This window comes from Atheta coriaria, unplaced genomic scaffold (genome assembly GCF_025399875.1).
Source record: "Atheta coriaria isolate IRGN ID8LTWV9N9 unplaced genomic scaffold, Caltech_Dcor_3.1 hic_scaffold_9_pilon, whole genome shotgun sequence".
Classification (NCBI taxonomy): Eukaryota; Metazoa; Arthropoda; class Insecta; order Coleoptera; family Staphylinidae; genus Dalotia; species Dalotia coriaria.
The window spans coordinates 11,339,600-11,364,152 of record NW_027045451.1 but is presented as its reverse complement, the minus strand read 5'-3'; the positions used below and the strand labels follow the sequence as shown (position 1 = coordinate 11,364,152).

Here is a 24,553-nt window from a genome sequence, read left to right as displayed (position 1 = left end):
AGAAAAATGTGTGTACAGTTGCGAGCTGAAAGCAATACTGCACACGCGGAAGGAAAACGAGGGACGCGGATCCCCCATGCTCTTAGCGCTAAGTGCTTGTGTTAATCTGCTCCCCGAAAAACCACCCTCTGTTATTTTACTATTTCGAAAGGGCCCAGACTAAATGTGTCCTCTGTCTCCACATCTCTCAGGACGCTCACAAATGTGAGTCGTGCGTTTAACTAAATTCGTGCATTTTTCAAAACACAATAAAATTTCTTTTTCTATTTCCACGGTTTCGAGACATGAAAAGTGTATTTTAATCACGGGATGGCCAAAACCATGACTAAAGTACTTTAGTCACGGGGTGAAGCTTGCCTTTGCGCATTTTTTAAACGTGGAAATAAAGTAAAAGTAGAAATAATCGCTAAACGTGGTTAAAGTGCCACTTAGCGCACTTGATCCTTAATATACCAGTTTTGGTGTGAATACATACAATTTATTTATATTGCCAAAAATCACATAGTTATTATATAACTAAATAACTAAATCTCAGCTGCATACATCACAAAATCGACGAAAAAATATATATTGCTGGTATGTTAATGTAAATAATAAATTCTCACTCGAAATCAATTTATTGTGTAATGTGTGATTTGTGTCGCGTGCGCTGTGTGCTTAGACGGCACGCTGGTAAATTGCACAAATCGGATGCGCATAATTCACTCAAGTCGGCGAGATATCTTAACGCCGCGATGCGTTAATGTAGACGTGCGCGCGTCGCGCCGTTAATTAGTCTTAAGTAAAACAAGATTAATTTGTGATTTATTTGCGCGCGTCGATGCTAAACGCCGGATAAATACTAGGCTTAAGTATTTAGTGATTAGATGAGTAATACTTTGAGTATCTAAGTGTATATAAAAAATATAGATCTATGGATCTTGAAATATTAATTATTGCAATGTGAATACAAAGGGACGTTTAATGATGTTTCAAGAGTTTCACCAGACGATTATCCTTACCAACATCTGACTGTCTAAACTCCTCCAAAATCTGTTAAAAATCACATAAAATGTTTTATTTCTTATAAAATTATTTAAAAATGGAAAAAAGTGAATATTTTTACCTCGTATGATAATTCTTGCTTTAATATTGCAGTAGTATGCGCATTGCCAATGGTGCAGGCCAATAAAGTCGGATACAGTATAACAGACAAAGCCTCAACCGAAAAGTACGGCATCGGCAATGAATACAACTGTTGCAATACCGACGGAGGTTGGCCGCTCACCAGCAACATCTGTAAGCAGCAGAAACAAAACACAAAGATGCTTATTAACACGCTTATTGTAGCACTTACTTGACTATAATGATTTACTTAAATTTGTACTGAAAGTGTAATTCATTTTCGAAATTGAGCGAGCGTACTGATTCCGGCGTGCTGATAATCAGAATTACGGCACATAAAGTTTTTTCTCTCATATTTATGGAAATGTTTTATTCAGCGCGGTATTAATCATGCGGCACGCACGTAGCGGTGGAAGGTGAGCAAGCGGCACTTCCAAGTTTATTAATAAGTCACGAGGCGCTGTTTCGGAGATTCGACAAGGTGATTAGATTGCATCGTTTTGTCGCGAACACTGTTACTTGAAGTAATTAAATATTGCATTTGAAATGGGTTATTGTGCATCAAATCGGCAGAAAATGAGAAAACACAGAAAAATTTCATGTCAAAGATGTCTATAGATAAATATGGTTTTTACTTCGTAATGAAAGGTTGGTCAATACGCATTATAATGATTTTTTTGTTACTTTTTTTACCAAATCACATCTTTTTGTCAATTTGTAATGGTGAAAGCAGCAAAAATGCATTTTTAAAAACTTTTCTCGTTTTCTAGATTTAATTTGAGCGTAATATTGCTGCAAAATTAATTTGTATCAACTTATAGTGAAGTGATGAACAAAAAATTACCAAATATTGATGTTTTACGTGGATTGGCATCTGTGTAATCACTTGTAAGCTGGTTATAAACTGAATTATTTTAGTCGGAAAATATTTCCTAAAACCTAAATATGAATTTCGCGTCGCGATGTTGAATTCACTTGTCTTATGTTTAAATGATTTCCTAGTAACTGCTTGTGTACCCCAACAAATTAGCTGAAAAATCGTGCTAAATTTATAGAAATTTGCATTGCAATTTATAGAGATGTTAAGATCATAATTACAACAATATTTCAAATGTTACCATCGATGTCATGTCTTTGAAAAAATATTCTAGCTCATAATTGCAAGAAATTAAAATATTTTTCATCGTTACCCAAAGAAAATTAATAAAACCAACCAAGTTGTACAAATTTCACTGTATCTATATATCCCAACCTTCCCCTATGAAAAAAAAGGTACTAAATCGCAGGCGACGCGACGCCTTCGCGTTGATTAGCCTCTCGTCTTCCGTTTAAATTCGTCCGCACACACAATGTCGAAGTGCACACCGCGCAGCAAAACAAGCACGCCAACGACGAATGAAGCAGTGATGCGGCCGTGATGCGCGCACGGCTGGAATATATCAAATGGCCGCGGCGAAGCGTTGTTTTTATCGCATTCGAGCGTCGCATTCGGACGAGGCCGCATTCCTGGAGTCGCGCCGTCATTAAGATAACACGGCGCCACCGACCATCCACAATGCGCGCGCGGACACACGGCGAGGTGCGCGCTCCTCAAATCCGTGCGACAAATGCGAGCGCATGCTCGGACAAAACGCAACACGCGACCGAGAATAAAATAAGCATCAACATCACAACCAAAAACAACAAAAATCAAATCCCATGTTTAAATCTGTGCAATACCACTAAAAACTAAATAAAAACAACAAACCACCCACCTGATTTTCATAATTCTCCACGGCAAAGTACCCAGCGACGTGTATGACCTGGTGCAGCAGATTATCGTGACACTGCGTGGACGAAGCGGCCGCAATCGACTCCTTACTGGCGTTCGTCGGGATCGCCAGCGTCGGCGAGGTGCAACACCAAATCAGATGACTGGCGATGTGACGAAACTGCAGCGAGATGCCCTCGGCGCCGAGCGCGTCCTGAAAACACCGAAATTAATTGAACTTTCCGCGGCGGATCTGTTTTGTTTGAGGTTGGCGTAATATCCAATTGCCGGCGACTTATTTACAGAACAATCGTCGGCTTGTCGAGCATACTCCTCTCTCCTCATACACTCGCGCACACAACAGCCGGGAGATGGATATGATATAATGGTGCGCCGGGGCGAGTTTACCGAATTAACTGCGCACACAAACTACAAAGCTAATTTCAAATCGCGAGCGCGCAAAATGATTCAATTATAGTAACTGCCTGCCTGGAGATTCGTCGGCGCTGGTTCAAGTTGATACGCAAACAAGGGCGCATCATCATCATCATCCACAACCCGCCCAATGCGCACAATTCAAATAACATTTAAACACAAATATTGAACGTGAAAGTCGGGTGCTGGCGGTTCAATCATGATCGGAATTTTATGTAAAAATTCAAAATTGAAATTTTTAGAGGTCTGAATCAGCGCAAAACTTTAATAAAATCAACTTTTACTCAGATTTTACTTGCTTAGGCATCAATTTAATATTTAACCTAATATTCACGGTTATTTCTTGTATTTTTTTTCAATTTTCTATTAAATTTCACATTTTTTGAAGAATTTAAATGAATTTTACCTGGAAAATGTATAAAATACGAAGAAAAATATTGTTTTCTTTTGTAAATTTCATTTTTTGTACAAAATCTACTGCATCTTTTGAAGAAACTGTGCCAATTTGACTTCATCGCTGTCATGTCTTTGAAAAAATATTCTAGGTCATAATTGCTAGAAATAAAAATATTTTTCATCGTTAATCAGAGAATTTGTACAAATTTCGCCGTTATACGGAGTTTGTCATAAACCAGCGCGAAACATTAATAAATCAAACTTTTTATTATTATTATTATTCTTATTCTACTACCATTTGCAAGGGATATTTGTTTAGTACACATATCAATCTCCAGGGAACGTCAACTGTAAGTTGGATGCCACGCGTCTTTACCCAGGAGACTTGTCCGCCGCGCTTCTCACGCCCAAGTTAACTAACAACCCCAACTTTAATCAATGCAACCCAACCGCTCCGCTCGGCTTTCTTTTATTGATTATTTGATTTGATGTCATACTTTGCGGTAGCACACAATAATTTCTAAACCACCCACCTGAAATTTGTTCAGATCCAGTTCGGCGACGCGCCGCAAAAACTTGAACGTCGCAATCGCCAGATTCAAACAAGACGCCGGAATCACCGGCGGCGATTGGCCTTCGATCCTCGGCGCGGAATCCGGCGGCAGGAGAGTACCATACAACATCGACACAGCTCCCATTAATTCAGTACAATGTAAAGTACCAACCTAAATATTTAAAAAAACAAAATTTTTGTTGTTTTTTAGAGAAAAAATAAATTTTTGATTTTGGTGTTTACCAAATGTGTAGGGTCTGATTCCTCTGGACAGTGGTCCGCCAAAGCTGCCAGAAACTCCAAGGCAGCCAACAGGAACGCACAGGCAGCAGGAATGTCATGTACGGCGCTACGCACCGCCAAACAACACTTGGAGAGCTGTTCCACGACGCCCAAACACACGGCGAAGCTGCAAGAAACAAAAACATGGTCTCAAATGTAATAAACTGAGAGCCGAAAAAAAAGTGTGTGGTGGCAATCGCAATCATTTGGGAAATATTAATCTTAATTCCGCGCGCATTATGTGCGCACTCGAGTACATCTACGCGGCGTGTTTACCAAGCGCCCCGGGATGGTGCTAAGCTAATCAGATAAAGAAGAGGTGTGTGCGAGCGGCCGCACATGCCGGGGATAATCGCGACAGGGGGTGTCATGTGGAGCTAACTAGCTATGGGTGATTATGGAGACCCCGGGTGAAGTGGTGAGGAAGATACAGCTTGAAAACAGCTCAATTTTTTGCTGCTGCTGTTACATATCTACACTTTAGCCAAAGGTTTCTCAAGTATCGGAAGTTTTTTTTCGGGCCTCCCAAAAATCGTAAATCATATTTTTATCAAGCAGTTACTCGTGGTCTTGGCGCGCCTGGCAATGTTAAGTGGTTTGGGAAAAGTTTTCGATCCGAAAACGCACGTTGCTTGCACACACATTCATTCGGATTGCGGCGGAATGATTCAAGTGACTCCCGGTACAACCGTTTGAGTTGTAGTGGTCGTTTATATTAATGTGCATGTGCGGCGAAAACAGGCGTCGGCGTCGGCGGTAATTGTGATGAATGGGCGCGGCGCTGCGTCCGCCGGCGTTCTAATCGAATTCATAACGCACATCGCAGTTGGGGCCCATTAGCCGATTGCCTAACTCGCCAAACGCAAAGACCACAATCGAAAAATTCGCGAGAAACGTGTTGATGAATATCATGTAAGAAGTATCCAAGGACAATCACAGATGTCATGTCCCATAGTATACAACTGCAGGAGAATAAACACTGGGCGCTTGCATCTGACGGACTTCACAGTGGATTTTCGCAACATGTCGTTTTTTGGGGGTGGCTAGAGTGAAGTTTTAGAGTGCGGGAGAGGACCCTCTGTGCAAACACGACGCCAACTAGAAAGGGCACTGACGCGCGTCGGATTCGACGGAAGCCAATGCGCTTCTTAACGCACGCAAACGTGCACCACCAGGTTGGATTGCTGCACCACCCCGCGCGCAGCAGGCAAATATATTGCAGAAATTCGCGACGAGGCCGGAAAGCGCTCTCGACGTGTTTGCGCTGCCTCGCGATGCGTGAATTAATTGATATTAGAGTATCGGCGATTATTATAGCTGACGCTATTTGATTAGCTAACGAATCTTTTGCCATCGACGCAGGGGCCACTAATGTGCACAATTACAAACAATATTTTTCGGATGTAAACATAAATCACCACATCATCATATCCTCACATGATTTATTAGAATAAACAGTCGAATTTAGAGTTAAATAGTTATCTATTAAGTAACAAGTGCGATAAATGACACTTTAACAACATTTAGCGATGTGATGCTTACGCTTTTTCTACTTCCACTTTATTTCCACGTTTAGTTTTTGTATTTGAACTTTATATTTTAAAACTTCGACCATGGGTAAATGCGCGCACATACGGAAGCTCCACCCAGTGACTAAAGTACTTTAGTCACGATTCCAGCCGCCCATGATAAAATTATTACTTTTTGTGTCTCGAAACAGTGGAAAAAGTAGAAAAATAAATTAAAACATTTTTTCCAAAATTCTGGGAAAAAAATGAGCTTATAAACTTTGACCATTCCGAAAAGCAGTTGTACACCTTTACCTTTGCCATCCGGTCGACATGTCGAGTGCTCGACAAACGTGCCTCGGCCCACACAAACAACAATCTGTGCAAACATTTTCTCTCCACTATATACAGGTTGTTTAATTTTTATCATCATAAAATTAAACATTTTAAATAATCCGCATCTGGCATGCGTTTTCAATTTCAATACCCCACGTTTGTTGATGTAACATTTCACTGGTGTTATGTTAATATTAAATAACATTCAGTATATGATTGCAGTGCGCGTTTGCTCTCTGTACGTGTAATATTCGTGTGTTTACGGTGTCCGCTCCTCGCTGCTCACAACAAGGCATGCTCAACCCCGCTGTACCAAAGTATCCTATTTCACAAGTGCACGCCGGGAAAGTCATCCCTTCGGAAACTGCGTATATACACATAGACACGCACGCATGATGCATTCCGGTTGCCTTTTCGGCATCAAAGCCCCGCCAAAACAGACAAAAACTTGATGTTTGTGCATCACAATATAGGTTAACTAAATAATCATCGTCCGTCAAACGACAAGGTCTTACGGTGTACGATTACCACCGCTACATAAACATCCAAGGATCGGGTTGATGTGAATTTCCTCTGGATGTGTATATAGATTTCATGTCAAACAGCGAAATTAATTTTAATGCGTCGATTTTAATTTAAAATGATAATTATATATAAACAGGCGCGCAGCGAGGGCCAAAAACGGTTTTAATATCAATTCGGCTAGTTTACCTTGCGCCGCGCGCAAAACTCCGGGTTACACCCACTCTAATGGAAACGGCGGCGGCGGTAAGTAACCGAGCCGAATATAACTAAGATACAAATAAGTGCGAAGCGGCAAAGATAAACAAAAACATTAGCCGTAGCCGTGGCGAGAGGCGGGCGCGCCGCGGAGCCAACCTCGAAACCTGGAGCGAAGTGAGGCAAACTTCATTATAAAATCAAGACTTGTAATCTCGTTGTGCATACACGAAACACGAACATGGAAACATGGAAGCGAGAAACGAACGCGCCGCGCGGGCACATACTTTTCGGGCCAACCAACCAACTGGTTCTTCGTTGGTTGGAGGAGAGAGGTGAGAAGGCGCACGCGAGCCGAAGGTGCGCGCTTGTTGCTTGTAAAGTCCTCGTAAAGACTTGCCAACTAGATTTCCATTGTTTGCCAACCATCGTGCTTCTGATGAGCAGCACTTAGGTGTGTACACCTTTTCGCCAATCACAAACTCCGAGCCCAAAACTCGAGTGTTTTGTTAATTAGATTGTGCCAAAAGTAGAAATTTCTAATTTCAGGGGGAACGTATAAACTTATTAAAGATATAGACTGAATATTCGACTAAAACAATCAAAAATATGGTGTAGAAAGCTTTTTGTGCTATTTTATAGTAAAAATATTATTTTCTATTAATATCGATAAAGTAGGAACAAAAAATTAATAAAAACTTTAAGACGTTATTTATTGATGATTTTCTTCATGACTTTTGGTTATGATATGAAAATATTCATATCAGAACGTAGATATGGTATGAAATAAATGAAAATCACTACCCAGAGCTAGCTAAGAGAATGTACTTTCCATAATTTGATCGTTTTATGCGTTTTTTTGTGCGCGCGCGTTTTCAGTATGCATGCGAAATGAGGAAAGCACTTGAACTTCGCCATTCGCAGTTCACTCTGCGCTGTGCGCTCTGCTCACGTCCGCGTACCTACTCTCCGCGGATGCTGGATGTTTGAAAATGCGAATTCAGCACTCGGAGCGTTTATGGCTTTCATACGTGCGCCGGCCGCATGGAAATGCTGCAAGTAGTGCACCGAAGGGAATATAATTTATAATCTATGTAGATTTGAGCAAATATTATCATGTGTTTGCTTGCACGGCGCATGTTTCATGCATTCGCGCTATAATTATATTTAAATTTTCATTTTTGATACGCAAAAATAGCGCTTTCCGAATGCGGAGCGAGGAATAAGGAAACCTGTGCGTGGTGCTGTGCTAATGCGACAAATAGAGTTCTCATAATGGTACGTGACGTGAATATGCAGCGGGGTTTATTGAATATAATTATGCAGGACCCCTCAAATGTATGCAAGGGTTGCGCGCTGTTATGCTAACATATGGGTTACTTTAAAACGAATATATCAAATTTAAATGGACTGCGAGAGGGGTCGAGCTCGAACCGATTATGGACTACGGATTATTGTATTACTTAATGTAACGCCTTCGATTTTTTTTATGGTGTAAGAAAATTGCGCAGATTTGATTAGGTATGGTTCATGCCTATAAAAAACATTTGGAGCAATTTTTATTTTTCAATTTGAGGCGAGAGAAACGAAGAAATTTTAATTCGAATTTTTCTCGCTGTAAAAACCATCCTTGGACTTTAACAAACATTTAAAAAAGAATTGGCCAAATTGGTCTAAGCGTTATTGAGTTATGCGCTTACCAACATATTTTCCGATTCATTTTTATAATATAGATGCGTCTGTTTTCAATAAAATTACTTATTTTTCTTTTCTCCACCAATCCAAACCCAACAAAACATTAATCCACTCCATGTCCAGTAATAAATAGTGTAACATGCCCAGATGATAATGACACGAGATGTAGATATAGATGTGGTGGTGGTAATAATAATAATGCGGCGGTAACTAGCCGTGTCGGATGAGCCGTGACGCGGCGTGCAAGGACAAGGGCGCACGGCGCGAGCCACCGCACGCCCTTATCTGTCCATCAGATGCACATCTGGCGCGCCAGATTGTCTCTGCGCGTCGTGTTTGCGTTTGCGGGGCCCGGAACCCGCCACTCGAAAGGTGCACGCACCGGCTTCACATGTGATGTATGAGTTTTAAATGTGCGCAGATAGCAGCTAGTCTCCAAGGACCGCAAGGAATAAAACCCACCAAACAGCCCATATCGCAGTCGGGGCATCGCATCGTCAAAGACTGGAGGGCTGGAGGGATGATACCAGTGCAGACAACATGCCATCGTGGCATATTGATATGAGTCAATTAAATATTAATCAAAGGGATTATTTGGCTATCAATTCAAGATTATCAAAGCAAAATTTAGTTCTTTTTGGAAAAATATTGTTTTTTGACAGGACTATGTCGTTTATTGCACATAAAATAGTTTTAACGTTTTTTTATCTACGAGAAATTAATGAAAAAGTCAAATTTGCATCATTTCTTCAAAAGTTGCAGTAGATTTTGTATAAAAAGTGAAATTTACTAAAGAAAACAATATTTTTCTTCGTATTTTATGCATTTTCTAGTCAAAATTCATTTAAATTCTTCAAAATATACGAAATTTCCTAAAAAATATGAAATTGCAAAAAATAACCGTGAATATTTACTTATATCCTAATATTTGGTTATTTTTTGTTCTTCGATGAACGCAATAAAATGCCCAGTAATGAGAAAAAGATTGATTGAATTAATCCAACAGAAAAAGCAATAATTTCCCATTTCCGAGCGTCGAACGTCGAAAAAAATTACACGTTAGATTACTCCTTGCTGATATTACTCGTATTTCAATGCGGCGTCACACACAGTGGTTGTGACACTTGTCATTACAATTTCGGACCCTCGGAATAAAACGCGCGTGCACGCATTGACGCGCATTCAATTCCGAGCTTCCTCATGCATACACGGCATAATTCGCGTCAATTCCTGTCAACACAATGCTTCTTTATTATTCTTTAATCTATCGGCAGCGTCGCGCAGAGTATCGTGCCTTCCCCGTCGCCTTCACTCCGCCGTCCACTTGATATGTTAATTCGTTCACTTGTCACGGCCAGAGCGCAAATATTTACTTAATGCCAGGCGCAATTATTATTAATCGCTTAATTGTAGTATACTGTAACCGACTGACAGTCAGTCGATTTTAGTCGATAGTGACATAATATAGAATTTGATTCGGGAGACACAAGAATATTTTATTCTTTATTTCAGTGCTTGTTTAAGAAGAAAGGCGTATTGAAGTAGCGTTTCGTTCGGCTGCACGAATGGCGGCTGTGCTGCTGCTGCTGTTGCTCTGGAGAGACACTTTAAAAAGGTGAACAACCGATTACGGCAATCTCGCGCTCTGCTCCACGGCGTTTCAGTTTCTCAGAAGACGCACACTCGAGCCGAGTCTTAAGTGCGCACGTACAAGATGTTCGATGGTTGAAGAGGGCTTCGAACGCCGCGTCGGAATAGTTCACACGTAAATCGTAAACAAATATCGCGACACAAAGTCCAAGCTGGTAGCCGGCGAGAAGGTTTTTATGTCGCGCGATGAATCGAGCAATCATGCATGTTCATCGAGGGTTGCGCAAATAATCAAGTTTTAGGGCGGCGGAGAAGGAGGAGGAAAAGAGCAGCAGCAACAGCATGAAAATGAATTATAAACTAGTTCCTGATTGAAACATCATGCCGAGCTGTGGGCTATCAACGTAAAATAATCAGGGATTATCATTGTTTGCAGATGTCAATTCGAAATCGTATAGCAGTTACCCAAACACAAGGAGTGAGCGACAAGTGTAGTGTAACCCCCTTTGCATTTTATTTCGCTAAACTTAGATATTAATTTATAAAGAAAATTTTACTTATTTTTTGTGATTAAGTATGATTTAGTACTGAAAGTATGAAGTAATGTAATTTGAAATTTTTAAAAATAAAAAAGCAGTCGAAACGAAGTTAAAAACGCCCGGAATAAAAACAGCAACATGACCTTATGTCATGATATACATATGTTTAAAAGCACCCCATGCCCATGAGGTGTGCTGTCGCTGGCAAGTGAGCAGCGAGTCCTAACAGGGGCCCTGGATGCGCCCCTTTGAATTATTCAAACGCTCCTCCATCCCCCATTCCGTCATAGCTTATTCCAATGCATATTCAATTCAATTCGCTCGTTTCATTATGCGTGTTATGCTTACTCGTATGCTACGAATAAACTTATATTGAAACTGGTACATAGGTTTCTAAGCATTATGACTGATTTAAAAAAAAACTGTCATGGAATATTTAAAAATATGTTAAATTTCATTGAAAACAGTTTTTGTGTTATTTCGTGACATAAATTTTTAGGAAACAAGTCGAAATATATTAAATTGGACCAAATTTAAATAAGAAGTTCAATTGAGTTGTCAAAAATACAAAATGTAAGTAGTTTACCTTATAACATTTTATCACGTTACACCTGGGATTGAGCATTTGTCTATATTCACAGTTACTTCTTGTAATTTCATACATTTTCTATGAAGTTTCGCTTTCAAATTCATTTATTTGCACAAAACACGAAACAAATATTGTTTTCCCTTGTAAATTTCTCTTTTTGTACAAAATCTACGGCAACACTTGAAGAAATGATGCAAAGTTGACTATTTCATTACTTTCTCATAGGTAAAAAAACTTTTAACAAGTTTTACTACCAGAATTAAATATATTCCAGATCATAATTGCTAGAAATGAAAATATTTGTTGTCGTTTCACAGCAGAAATTAATAAAAAGTATAAAAACCAACCGAATTGTACAAATTTCGCGAAAATATTCAACGAAACGAAAATATAACCTCTATTTTACCCTATTTTCTGGCCAATTTTTACTTAAAAACATCCAAATATCTATTTCTACGCCCCGCAAAAATCATTTCTTCCCCCTTTTTGCGCAAAATAAACTATAAAAGGATTATTATAGCCCGAAAGTAGGCAAACGTCTAAAAGCAGTTTATAGGCTTTCTGCGAATTCCATTCTTTGTGGCGCAAAGTAAATAATAAAATCACTTACCTAACGAAATCCTGCATACGGTTGGCGGCGATATCGTCGGGCGCGTTGCGCAGGATCATCGTTAGCAGCTGCATCAGCGCCGTACATAGGGGATCCGAGGGCGGCGAATCCACCGAATCGCCTATATCCTGCGAATGCAAATAAACGTATACAGTTTCTTTCCGACCGAAGCCGCCGCCACTTCGACCGCAGAGGGCTTCAAATATGGCGGCAGCGCACAAGTAAACTCCGCGAATATCCTTCTATATTGATCCGCTGCGCCTCCTAACATAAAATTTGATGATAATTCAAATTCCAATCTAACCAATCCGAAAACTAAAAATATTGCATCGCGGAGATTTACATTCGGACCAAATGATTAATGTAGCGTGCAAGAAACATATAAAACCGATTGAAATCAAATGTTTCGTCTGTTGATAAATGGATTTTGTGCAAATCGCTGCACAATCTGCATTCGCCTACATAATCCGTTTCATTGGAATGAATATTCATCATGAATTCGGCCTTCCAAGTGATTGAATAAAATGCACACAAATTTGGCCGAAATTCCAGCAGGAAATCCCCGAAAACCAGTTTTTTTTCCGAAACGAGTAAAAAATGCAAACAATGGCAGCTGGCGCAAGAATATAACCGCCGCTGCGCCATCCTTCATCTGCTGATAAATTTCGAGATATTTTCGCCGCGAATACTTTGCATGGATCACCGTCGGCGTCGTCATCTGCGCCGTCATATGGAGAGCCGACATTCATTCATTTTACACATAAAGAAGAAGCATTTGTCACTCACCGCGACTAAAAGCAGGACACTAATGCAATTCCCCCTCGCCGCCCCGCCACCTCCTGCCTGCCCCGAGAAAACCTGCGGCGAGAGAGGAAACTGGATACGCGCCGTAATGGCCCCTTTCGCTTACGCGCGGAACTTCCATGAAAACCTCAAAACACGCGCGCCAACCCTAGCGGGCACACCCTTTGCCGCCGCCGCTGCCTTTTTCCTCTCCGCCTCGTGCCATTAGGAGGAAAATACATAATGGCACAAAAGCAGGAGTGTTTCTTTCAAAGCGATGCGAAAATTTGATTTCAATGTTAAAAATGTGTATTGCGTGTATGATTGATGAAGAGGCGTCGAATATAATATGTAAAATCGTGTAGAGTAACGCAAAAAAAATATAAATCTTCATCGGTAAACAAATTCAGAATAAAAAATACAAGTTAATCACACTAGAGACATCTACAGTGACTATCTATAACCACCAATAATACTAAACCTGCATTTACTGTATGCAACCAGAATAACTTTCTATAATAATAAAAACCAAGCAAAAAACCTACCTGTAACTTTGCGTTGAGCAAATCCAAAGCTGCCACAATCTTATTCGACAGAATGACATACTCAGCCACTTTTTGGCTACTCCTCCCTTCATTGTAGACTGCCAAACATTGCAAGCAATAATTAAAGTCCTATAAACAAATAAAAACACATTAAACACCCAAATGTCAACTTAATCACTCATAACTCTTACTTTTGTGCAATTGGTGAATTTGTCTCAAAACCAAGACTCAACAACTTGGCCAGAATCGTAAAGCCACCCACGTTTTGAAACACCATCACGTCATTATCGCTCCCTTTGGTCAAAATCCGCGACAACTCATTCAAAAGCTTATCCAGTTGACTACTGGTTGCTGCAGACCATCCTTGCATAGGTTGATTAGTAATACTACTAATTGTATTAATATTCTTATTAAGATTACGCTTATTAGCGCTATCAGCACCGCTCTTCTTAAGAGAACTCTCAAACTCAGCTGCTTTGAAAGCCATACGCTGACGAATCTTCTTACTGCGTTTCTTATAAGTTTTTCCACGTTCTTTAGCCGCTACAGTTTTCGGATCTTCTTTACCTGCAGGCGCATCGACAATCTGACGCAGATTATAACTTTCCAATTCATCTCCGGCAAGTTGTTGATTACCAAGTGTTTGTTTAACAGTTTCCTGATGTAATCTACCACGAATATGACTGACTAGATACACTTCGGAAGTGATAAGTACATTGCATAAAGTACAGAACTTCTGCGTGGGATACGGAGTAATATTCGGCGCTTGATTATCATCAGTATGACAACGATGTATGGAAAGTTCCAGCGCTTTCTGACGAATTTGCTCCATGTTTTCTTCATGTCTCCGTGCAGATTCTTCTTGTTTTTGTAATATTTTCTTACTAAGCTCTTCTTTGGTAGCTAATGTTTGTGCAAGCAGTGCAGATTTTCGTTCTTCACGATCCCGTGCTTTTCTCTGGCTAATTCTTGGCGTTCACGCTCGCGTTGTTGCTGTTGTTGTCCGATACGCTCGTCTCTCAAACGTCTTTCATCTTGAAGACGGTCTAAACGCTCGAGTCTTTCACGTTCTAAAGCTTTTCGACGTTCTTCTACAGCTGCTTCCTTAGCTGCTTTCTCTTCCTGACGTTTTTACGATCATCTTGGATGATTTGAACGCGATCACGTTGTTCACGACATAATTGCAGAAAATCATGTCTGAAAATAACAAAAAATTTGTTTTATGATAAAATTTTAAAGTGAAAACAATTACCGTTTATTTTGTGCTTCAATCTCATTAATAAACGCAATTTCTTTGAGTTTATTCTCCTCATCATGCGCTTTCCTCACAATTCCTTTCAAATGCTTCTTGCGATTCTGCGCAGCGCGTTGTAACTTCATCTCCATGCGTTTCCGCTTGTCTTCAATCAACTGCAACTTCGCAGCTTTGACATCTTCAACCCTAGCTAACAACGCTTGCAACTTCACAGCTTTATCATGCTGTAGAACTTGTCTGCGTTGTTGCGCCTTTGCCTGTTTCGCTTGATATTTCTTCAACGTTTCAGACAACGTGCATCTTCTCGAGGGATTCGACAACTTTTGATGTAACTCCAAAGCCCTACCAGGATGCCGCGCGACTAAAGCCTCTAAAGCTGCAAGAGTATCAACTCTTTCTCCCCAACTCATCCCAGCTAACATCGGTTCATATCTAGCCTCCAAAGATAGCTCACTATCTTCATTCTGATGCGAATTCAGATTCAGATTTACATTCAACACAGGATATTCACTATCCTCGTTATCACATTGCAACTCTCCATCTGTTTCAGTCCCGTCAGTTTCTGTATCCACATCGATTTCCAACCCCTGTAACTTTGCGATTTCTATATTCAGACGTTCCTCTTCTTCGGTGAGTTGTTTAGCTTTCTGGCGATGCTCCTCCTCACTGGCGATATCCTCCTGAGTATCTTTATTCTTCGATTCATCGTCTGTCTCAGAATCTAGGTCTTTTTTCCGGCGTTCTTCGTACTTTTCCCTGTCATTCGACTTTTTAATGCTTAAATTGGTTTTATTCTTTTCCTGGACTGAATTTTTTGAATAAACCATACTGGAAAGTGTTGTATGTGACCTTCTGAGGTATAATTTATTCCTTGATTCAATTTTGTTTTCGATTTTATCGTTTGATTTCATATTATTCGAAGTATTAAGAGATTTCAACGTGTTGAGATTATCTTTAGCTGTTTTATCAATTGTAGCCTTTTCAGAGTTTTCTGGGAGCAGTGCAAGAGCTGGTAAACTTGCAGTTGCACTCACTTGATGAAACCTTGTCGCCCAAGAAAGCGCTGTGTCAGATTTTCGCGTTTTGCCATTATTTTTGAATCTAGACCGACATTTCACCGTAAACCAACCATCCGCAGTATTCTTAACGTTTTCATTGTTCAATGTTTCCACTGAACTAGCAATACTATTGCTGGAATTCGTCATGTCAATATTCTCAACTGAATAGTTCTTGTGATTGACTAAAGTCTCAACAGAACTGCCATAATCTTTAGATTTTAGGTTGGTATTCGGTACGGAGAGACGATTTCGTACATTGGTAACAGTTTTATTCACAGAAACCTTATTTGCTGAGGCAGAAGCAATCACACGTGGTCTAGGTTCAACTTTAAGCCTTCCAACCAGATTGGAACTCTTCATATCACCTACTGTTTTGCTTCTAGCTAGCGTACTCCTCGGAGGGATGGGATTTCTCGACCCGAACGTAGATCTATTCGAAATCTGACCATTACCTGTGTTCAAAGGAGGTTTACCAGCTGGTAAAACCGCCGGTTTGGTTTTAGCGGCAAGAACTGCTTTCGCCGATGAACTTTTAGCTAAAGCAACGGAATATGCCGGTCGCGATGCTGGTTTGGTAACTTTCGGTTCAATTTTTATCTTTGTAGGCGACGGTTTCTTCTCTGTATCTTCCGTCTGTGATTCCTGACTGATTTTTACAGTCACAGGCTTTTTTAATGGTAACCTTGGGAAGTCATCTTCGGTGCTAGTGCTTTTTTCAGCACTAGGCACGCCTGTCTTGCGCATAATATCATAAGTTCTTTGATCCTCACTAGGAGAATCTATTATGTTTGGCGGAGGTTTAATTATTTCAATTTTAACGGCTTCTGCAACTGGTTGATCGCGTTTCTCAGTTTGTAAGTAAGATTCATTCAAAAACTGTATATCTGACTTATTAATATCCAAGATCTTGTCTTCAAATATCGGAGTTTCAAGTGGTAAAGGACTTGTTGGGGCAGACGTGGTACTGCGTAATTTTTGCGTCAAAATACGTGGGCTTATTTTACCTGTGTTGGGGCTTGATCTACCACTGCCTGTGCAGTTGGGGCTTGACTTTCCGGATGGTGTCTTGTTGTTGAGATTACTTTTGCAGATCTCCCACGCGAGGGATGTGGGGCGTTGAGGGCCAGGAGTGTTTTCATAGTCCCATTTCAATCTGAACCATTCAGTAAGTGCATTGAAGTCTCGCAGATAGTTTTCCAGGACTAATGTTACTTCCTGACACTCGGTGACACTCTCATGAGTCTCCACAGTGTTGTATATCTCTCCAATCTTTAAATTATCAATATTTTAATATGTTTAATGTGAAATTTTGTTTGTTTTACTTACTGAACGTTGTAAATTGCCGAATAAAAGGGCCCAATACCGCGCGCGTAATTCCGACTTTTTGTCTCTTCCAGTTGATGCTGATCTTACTCTTGTACCAGATCTTGATCTGAATGCTTGTGTGGATTTTAAAGATCTTCGAGATTCAATGATTCTTGGTGTACAAGGTGGTTTTCGAGCAACTTTATCTATAAAAATACATTTTATTAGTTTGGTTAGTGTTAGGTTTGTAATAAAAGATGATTTTACTTAATTTATCGTCGACTGCAATGCTGAAAGCAAGCAGATTTCGTGCCTCTCTTCCTTCTTCTTGAACCAGCGAACGAACGTCGTCCATGGTGCGGGTGCTCTTGAAGCATGTGCTCTAACACAAAAGAATGCGCACGAAATCGTTGCAAATGAGCGAAAACGATGCGGAATACTGAGAATAATCGAAATTGATAGCGAACGTGTCTTTGATTCGAGTGGTTTTTGCTGTCTTTGTTGATTATCTTCGTAAAAGTGCACAACAGTCGGTCACGGAAGGACGCGCTTGCACATGCCTACCAGCTGATTCATCGACTCAGGCGTATAAAGTGAATGTTAAAAAAAGATGCGAAACCGCGCTCAATTTAAGTGGAAAGAGTTGAACTGAGTGAAACAAACAATAAATTATTGTAATGTCAGTTTTCTCTCTAATAATTAATCCGTACAAGTTGTTAATTATTTGTAGTACAAGTTTTGGATTGATTTGAGACGTTTAATGACAGTTTGTTTACAAAAACAAGAGATTTGAAAACTGATTTGTATCTGTCTGGAGTTAGGCAACTGAGTATTCATGTAAAAACAATAATTATTTGATATGTTTTCTAAACAATTATTTTGGTGTTATCCAACGTGTTATCTTAAGTTATTAACACATATTTGTAATTAAAATATTGAAATCTTTATAATAAATTATATTAACAAAAAAATGCAAAAAAGCACGATAAGAATTTAATTCATTTCAATACGTAATTAATAAAACTATATAAATAGTTATGTTAATAAATTTATTGTTCCTAATTTGTCTCATTTAATAAGAATACACTCTAAAATTAAATAATTCAATATTAAATAATGTTGCTACTTCAAAATATCTCCTCTTTTCGCACTTTTAACTTTTTAATCAATTTAATTCTTGAACAACAATTACCAGACGCTAATTGCATTATGCAAATTGGTATGCATATTGCCCATACATTAAATACATCGACTATTATTGTTTCTGATTATTGGGACGCATTCAGTGATATTCCTTGTGACATTTTCCTTGTTGACGGAAGAGAAGCTTTCGAACATGTAGAGAAAAACGTAATAATGAACAATAAACTAGCAAGATATAACAATCGGAAGTATATAATTGTGACAGAAGAGTTATTCGTGAGTAACTTGTTTAAATATGTGGAGAAATTAGTGTTTTTGAAGAGAATTGCGAGTGACAATATTGCGAGTAATACTACATTAACTTTTAATAATAAAACTAATGATAAATTGGCAGAGATTAATGAATACTATGAAATATACGGAAAAAACTTTAATACCAATGAATTATACCTGATTGATGTTTGGAATTCAAGAGCAAAGTTGTTTGTAAAAGGCAATTTGAATAAATATTCGTCCAATGAGCAATTTTTGCTGTTTCCTGAAAGATTGGAGAATTTAACTGATGTTACTATTAATATTGGCACTGTTTCTTATATTCCTTATAGTGATATAGGTGAGTAACAACATTTGGTGTGTTTTAAATACGATTTATGGACTAATTTACCAAAAATAGTAAAATTGTTGTTTTCACATATCTCTATGAAAATTTCAACTAAAAATTGCATTTAATTAATTAATTCTGTTTAAAAACCAAACATTTATTATTTTATTTTAATTTATAAAATATATTTATTAAAATAATTTTGTGATTTTCTTGGATTTTACAATTTTGTATGCAAGTTTTACATGTTTCGCCCTGTGGGCATCATCAGAAAGTTTCAAGAAAATCACAAAATTATTTTAATAAATATATTTTATAAATTACTACCATGGATTACGTATTCAACTTAGAAAATAATAAAATTTATTATTTTAAAGCATCAAAAACTGGTCTAGAATTAAAATGTGCTGATGAATTCTTCAAGAAATTAGGAGCAAATGTAAATATACTGCATGCTGTTGATTGGCTAGAAATTTTGGAAGGAATTGTTGAAGGACAATACGACATAGGCTTCAGCTCATTATTTCAGCTCTACGAGCGTTACAAATTGATGGATTTTACAATTCCCACTGTGGTATCAAAGATTACTTGCTTAGTACCAGCTCGACCGTAAGTAAATACAATATATTTCCACTCAAATTACAAAAAATAAACAGAAACTTTGTTTAAAATGTAGCCCTGTTCATGGAATTCAAAACTCAACGAGATTTCTCTCGCATACAATCGGAATCAGTGTTTTTCTTTGGCATCTCTACTTGGTCATAATAAATAAATTAATAAACTCATCATTCATGAAGAAAACACAAGAAAAACTAACATTTAACGAATTGATTTCCATATTCTGCATGCAAACAATCTCGCTAAACAAATTAAAACAATTCGCCTCGTTTTCATCAAGATTATTCTTCTTCTGTATTATTTTAAACAGTTATTTCGGCGGGGTTATCTACAACACATGGTTAAACTCAATACTTGTAATCCCACTGTAAATAAAAACCAAATTAACAACTTTAAAACACTAAATTAATAAAAAATCATTTTCAGGCAATATGACTACATCAGAACAAACTATGATCTCGCAAATAGTAACATAAAATGGCTCGAAAGAAACGTAGGAATGTCTCTACCTTTAGAAAAAGATACAAAACCCCTGTCAAAGAAAATCTACGCTAAATTCGAGGAAAGAACAATGGAAGAAATGTACGTCTTGGCAAACACAGCACAATTTGCTTTTGGTATCGAACGATTCTCATCGGGATACTACGCCATTGCAGATTATATCACACCACAAAATGTTGAAAAATACAAAGTGATGAAGGAAAATCTTTATGAATTCAATAGTGTTATGTATTTACGGCAAAACTCTGTGTATTTAAACAAATTGAATCAATTCATCATGCACTGTCGAGCTTCGGGACTTATAGATTACTGGGAACGCGAAGCAACACAATTATTAACACATACGATGATTCCTAATTATTTAAACATGCCACAGGATCAACAATTTTTACAAGCGTTGAGGTTTCAGCATGTGCAGCATGCTTTTATGTTGCTTGCAATGGGAATTGTTGTTTCAAGTATTGTATTTTTTATTGAAGTTTATTTTGAGAGAATAATTGTGTATTGTTTGAGAAAAACGGCAAAAAGTCTTGAAATTAGGTTATAGTATAATTGAAAAACTATAAATGTCATGAGTTTTAGGTTATGTCGCATATTCACCATCGTTCTTGCGTAGTTTTGACTAAAAAATTAATAAAAATTTAATTTTTGCCTTATTTCTTTATATTTTGAGATAATAATTGTGAATTTTGCTGCAAAAACTTTAAAAGACATTAAACTAGGTTATTATATAACCAAAAAATTTAAAACGTCACGGTTTTTAGGTTATTAAGCGTAATTACATGTGTTTTAAGTTAGTTTTGTCTATAAATTGAGTAAATATTTAATTTTTGGCTAATTTTTCGTTAAATTTTGTATAAATAAATTTATTTTCATCACAAAAACCTACAAATTAGGTTATAATATCTCAAAACTAAAAATAGCATAATTTTTAGGTTATGCATCGTAGTCACGTCTATTTTAACAAAGTTTTACCAGAAAAAATGATTAAATATTCAATTTCCGCCTCAAAAATATCGTAAAATATCTATTTTAATAAAATCATATAAAAACAAACAAATTAAAATAATTTTTGAATTGTGAAGTTTGTTGTTTGTTAGCACGTGGATGAAAACAAACAATCAAGCTGCCTTTTCATTTCAACTTTCGTCACTTGTAACAAAAATTTCCAGCGTCAACCGCATCAATAATTCATTAATATTGTCTTTGCGTTGGTTATAAGTTCAATTCGTGTCTTTATTTAGCGACCATTAACCATGCTAGTATGATATACGGGAACACTTAACTACATCAACTCCAAAAACCACCGGTGACAATAACAAAGCGCTCATTAAACACAAGCAAACAACACAACAACGAAAACTCACAGGTAAACACATTCGCATAATTCATGCGTCTTTTGTCACTTCACACCCGACACGCAAACTGATATTTAATAACCACAATGGAGGAACACGCTGGACGGTGTCCAATTCAATCAAATTGTACTCGTTATTTAGTTTTACTCACGCCTACAAATTAAGTGCTTTATAATTATTTCTAGGAATGATATATAAATCAAAGAATTTTTGATTCAGATGTTTATTTGTGATTTGTGATTTGACAGTCGTGCTTGAAGTGTAAATAATTATGATTCTTCAAGGAAATACTAATTTTACGTTTAATACGCATTTAAGCTTGATAACAACAATGATTTTTCATCAGTATTTTAATTATTCTAAACGTTGTGCGCTGGAAATTGTAGATGATAATGAATTTTTATCTTCTGTACAAGATTTTCCAAGGATGTTATTGTCTGAAACAAATTTGAAGTTTTCAGATGGTGAAAGGTGCCAAAATATTTTGATATCAACTACTAATCCATTGGAAACATTTTCGAATGTTGAGGATTTTATTCAAAAACAAAGCGAAATTCGTTATCATCATCGAAGATATTTTATTATTCATCCGGATATTAATGAATTATTAGATATTTCCAAAAGTTTAAATAATTGTGAGGAATTAAATAAGTTGAAGTTTGTCTGGGATGTTCTCCTCATGACTTGTGATACTATTAAAGAAGCATTTAGATTTTATACTTATGTTATTAAAGAAAACTCGACAATTAACTGGTTGCATTTGGATGATTGGTTTTGGAGGAATCAAAGTTTTCTATTCGATCGTAATTTGTATCCGGATAGACTTCATGATGTTGAGAATCTTTTTGGAAGTGAGTTTAGACATTTGAGTGCAGGTGCTACTGATTATCTTCCATATAGTTTTATAGGTTAGTAAATGTATAACCAAAATCTAACCAAACTTTTACTAAGAAGTAGTTTTGGATTAATTTTTAATTTGCTTTTGTTTTATTAGAACCAAAAATGGGAATGGAACTTAGGGCAGTAATGGAATACAGTGCAAAATTTAATTATTCTCTTACAATTACGAATGATGAAGAGTATTGGGGTGAAATTTTTGAAAACTGGACGGGGACTGGTGTTCTGGGTGGAGTTGTCACTGATAAATATGATATAGGTTTCAGTAAGTATATAATACAATTGATTGAACCACAATTGGGTTTTGAATAGCTCAAGAACATAACCTATTTAAGGTGCGTTATTTCCGTTACCAGACCGTATAATTTACTCGGACTTTTCAAAACCAACAGCATTTTCTTGTGTTTCGTGCATTGTTCCAGCTCCAAGGTAAAAAAATATTGTTTCTTATAACAAATAATTCTGATACAACTATTTTTACATGTTTTTATTTGATTTAGAAAAGTTGTTAGTTGGTTAACTCCTGTCAAAGGCCTAACACCAAAAATCTGGGCAACATTAATTGGGACCATTATAGCGGTGATAATTACATTTAAAGTTATTAAAAAATATTTGTAAGTAAAACATAAATAGTATTTTCTCTTATAGCCTCTATACATAACCAATCCTTTGATTTTTAGGTTAGGTTTTGATAAAAGCCTAATTCACATTCAAACTTTATCCGTAGTGTCAATGTTCATTGTGCAACCGTTGATCAACACACAAGTTCCTATGAAGTTTCCATTGAGGATGCTTTATACTATCTTGTTGGTGTTCGCATTGATGATTACATCGGTTTATAATTCACGATTGGCAAGTTTACTTGTTATACCAAGGTAAAAATAAAATATAACTATTTAAAAACCGATTATACACACCTATATTACCTATATACACACAAATTGCCAAAAATTTTTCAGTTTTTTTTTTTAAATTTCGAAACCATTTGTTAAATGATTTTGTCCACATGTATTCTCTATTATATCAAACTAGCTTTAACCCGCGGCTTCGCTCGCGAATATCTAAAATAATGAAGTTGCTTCCGTACGCGTCTGTAGTCACAGAAAAAGTAACATTGAAGTAGAATGGCGGGAAGTTTAAAATGGCTGAAAGTATAGTCTATGGAAGTATAGTGTACAGTCTCCATAGTGTAGTCAATTGGATTTGATGTTGACGTAGCTGTCGGTAATACAGTGTGATAATACAGTGTGATGGTACTATAGTACTTAGGTTTGAGCTTCATTGCTGGAATGCTAGATGGCGTTAAAGTAGTCAAATAGCCAGATGCAGAGGTATTATTGGCTAAACAATTTCTTTATTTTATTTAAAAAATAATTTTTTTATTAAATAAAAAGTAGCCTATAACCATTCGGGGACCACTAAGTATATGTGTACAAATTTTCATGATGATCGGTTAAGTAGTTTTTGCGTGAAAGTGTAACAAACATCAGGACTTTCGCATTTATACTATTAGTAGGGATTTCTATTTTATATTATATAACATCTCATTTATGAGAATAATACATCTTCCATTAGTGAAATCAACAATCATATGATTAATGCAGAGCTTTATTGTCGCAGTTACGAGGGTGAAATAAGCACCGTCGATGATTTGGCGCAGAGTGGCGTGTTATGGGGTGAATTGGCCATCGATTGGGTCCTGCCACTCGAAGTCGACGAACGCGTAATTATCCTATTTACCAAAATGATACCTGCACATATTTCAACCTCAGCACACCACTCACTCACTGCTTTCATCTACCATTCTGTTTTTTGTTAGTTGTGATGTTTGTTATACGAATACACAATTCGATGATCATTAATTTGATTTATGATCCGCAGCCGACGTACGAAATCGTTTACAAAAACTTTCGCGTCGCAGATGATGACGCCCTGCGGGATATTCGTTAAAGGGCAACTTTGCCTTCGGGATGGAAAGATTAATTACTGGTAATTATAAAAATAAAATCAAATAAAACAACCAAAATGATTAATTTGTTGTTTTAAAACAGGATATTATGCCGTTGGGTCGTATTTACGTCAAGATGTTATTCATAAGTATCGAGCAATGAAGGCGGATCTTTATCGGCAATACACATGTCTGCAATTAAGAAAAAGTTCTGTTCTACTGCCATCTTTTGATTTGTTTCTTTTGCAAGTGTGGGAGTTTGGGTTGTTGTATTACTGGGAAGTAGAGGTGAAGTAAATAATTTAAATAAATATTAATTTTGCTTTGAATAGAGTTAGAATATCATAATCATTGATTTTAATGAATTTTTTGCTTATTTTTTTTAATTAAAACTAAAAGTAATTTTATATTTATAGGTCAACATCTATCACATG

General features: G+C 37.4%; 2 protein-coding genes across 2 annotated transcripts; one reads left to right on the top strand and one right to left on the bottom strand.

The window, feature by feature from the left end:
* Positions 1 to 456: 456 nt before the first annotated feature.
* Positions 457 to 17,741, bottom strand: ssp3 (short spindle 3). The gene is given in 14 exon segments (XM_065311446.1): positions 457 to 1,032; positions 1,106 to 1,276; positions 2,859 to 3,068; positions 4,219 to 4,410; positions 4,482 to 4,647; positions 12,108 to 12,235; positions 13,436 to 13,518; positions 13,521 to 13,564; positions 13,627 to 14,386; positions 14,389 to 14,568; positions 14,571 to 14,632; positions 14,688 to 17,017; positions 17,075 to 17,259; positions 17,321 to 17,741. Coding segments are annotated over 14 exon segments (4,671 nt in total). The 5' UTR covers positions 17,409 to 17,741; the 3' UTR covers positions 457 to 960.
* Positions 17,742 to 21,806: 4,065 nt separating this feature from the next.
* LOC135799058 (uncharacterized) lies at positions 21,807 to 24,362 on the top strand. Its single transcript, XM_065312067.1, has 8 exons — positions 21,807 to 22,182; positions 22,269 to 22,436; positions 22,507 to 22,600; positions 22,672 to 22,785; positions 22,852 to 23,046; positions 23,792 to 23,894; positions 24,053 to 24,160; positions 24,223 to 24,362. The coding sequence occupies exons 1-7, from the start codon at positions 21,954 to 21,956 to the stop codon at positions 24,119 to 24,121; spliced, it is 972 nt and encodes a 323-aa protein (XP_065168139.1). The 5' UTR covers positions 21,807 to 21,953; the 3' UTR covers positions 24,122 to 24,160; positions 24,223 to 24,362.
* The last annotated feature ends 191 nt before the right edge of the window (positions 24,363 to 24,553 follow it).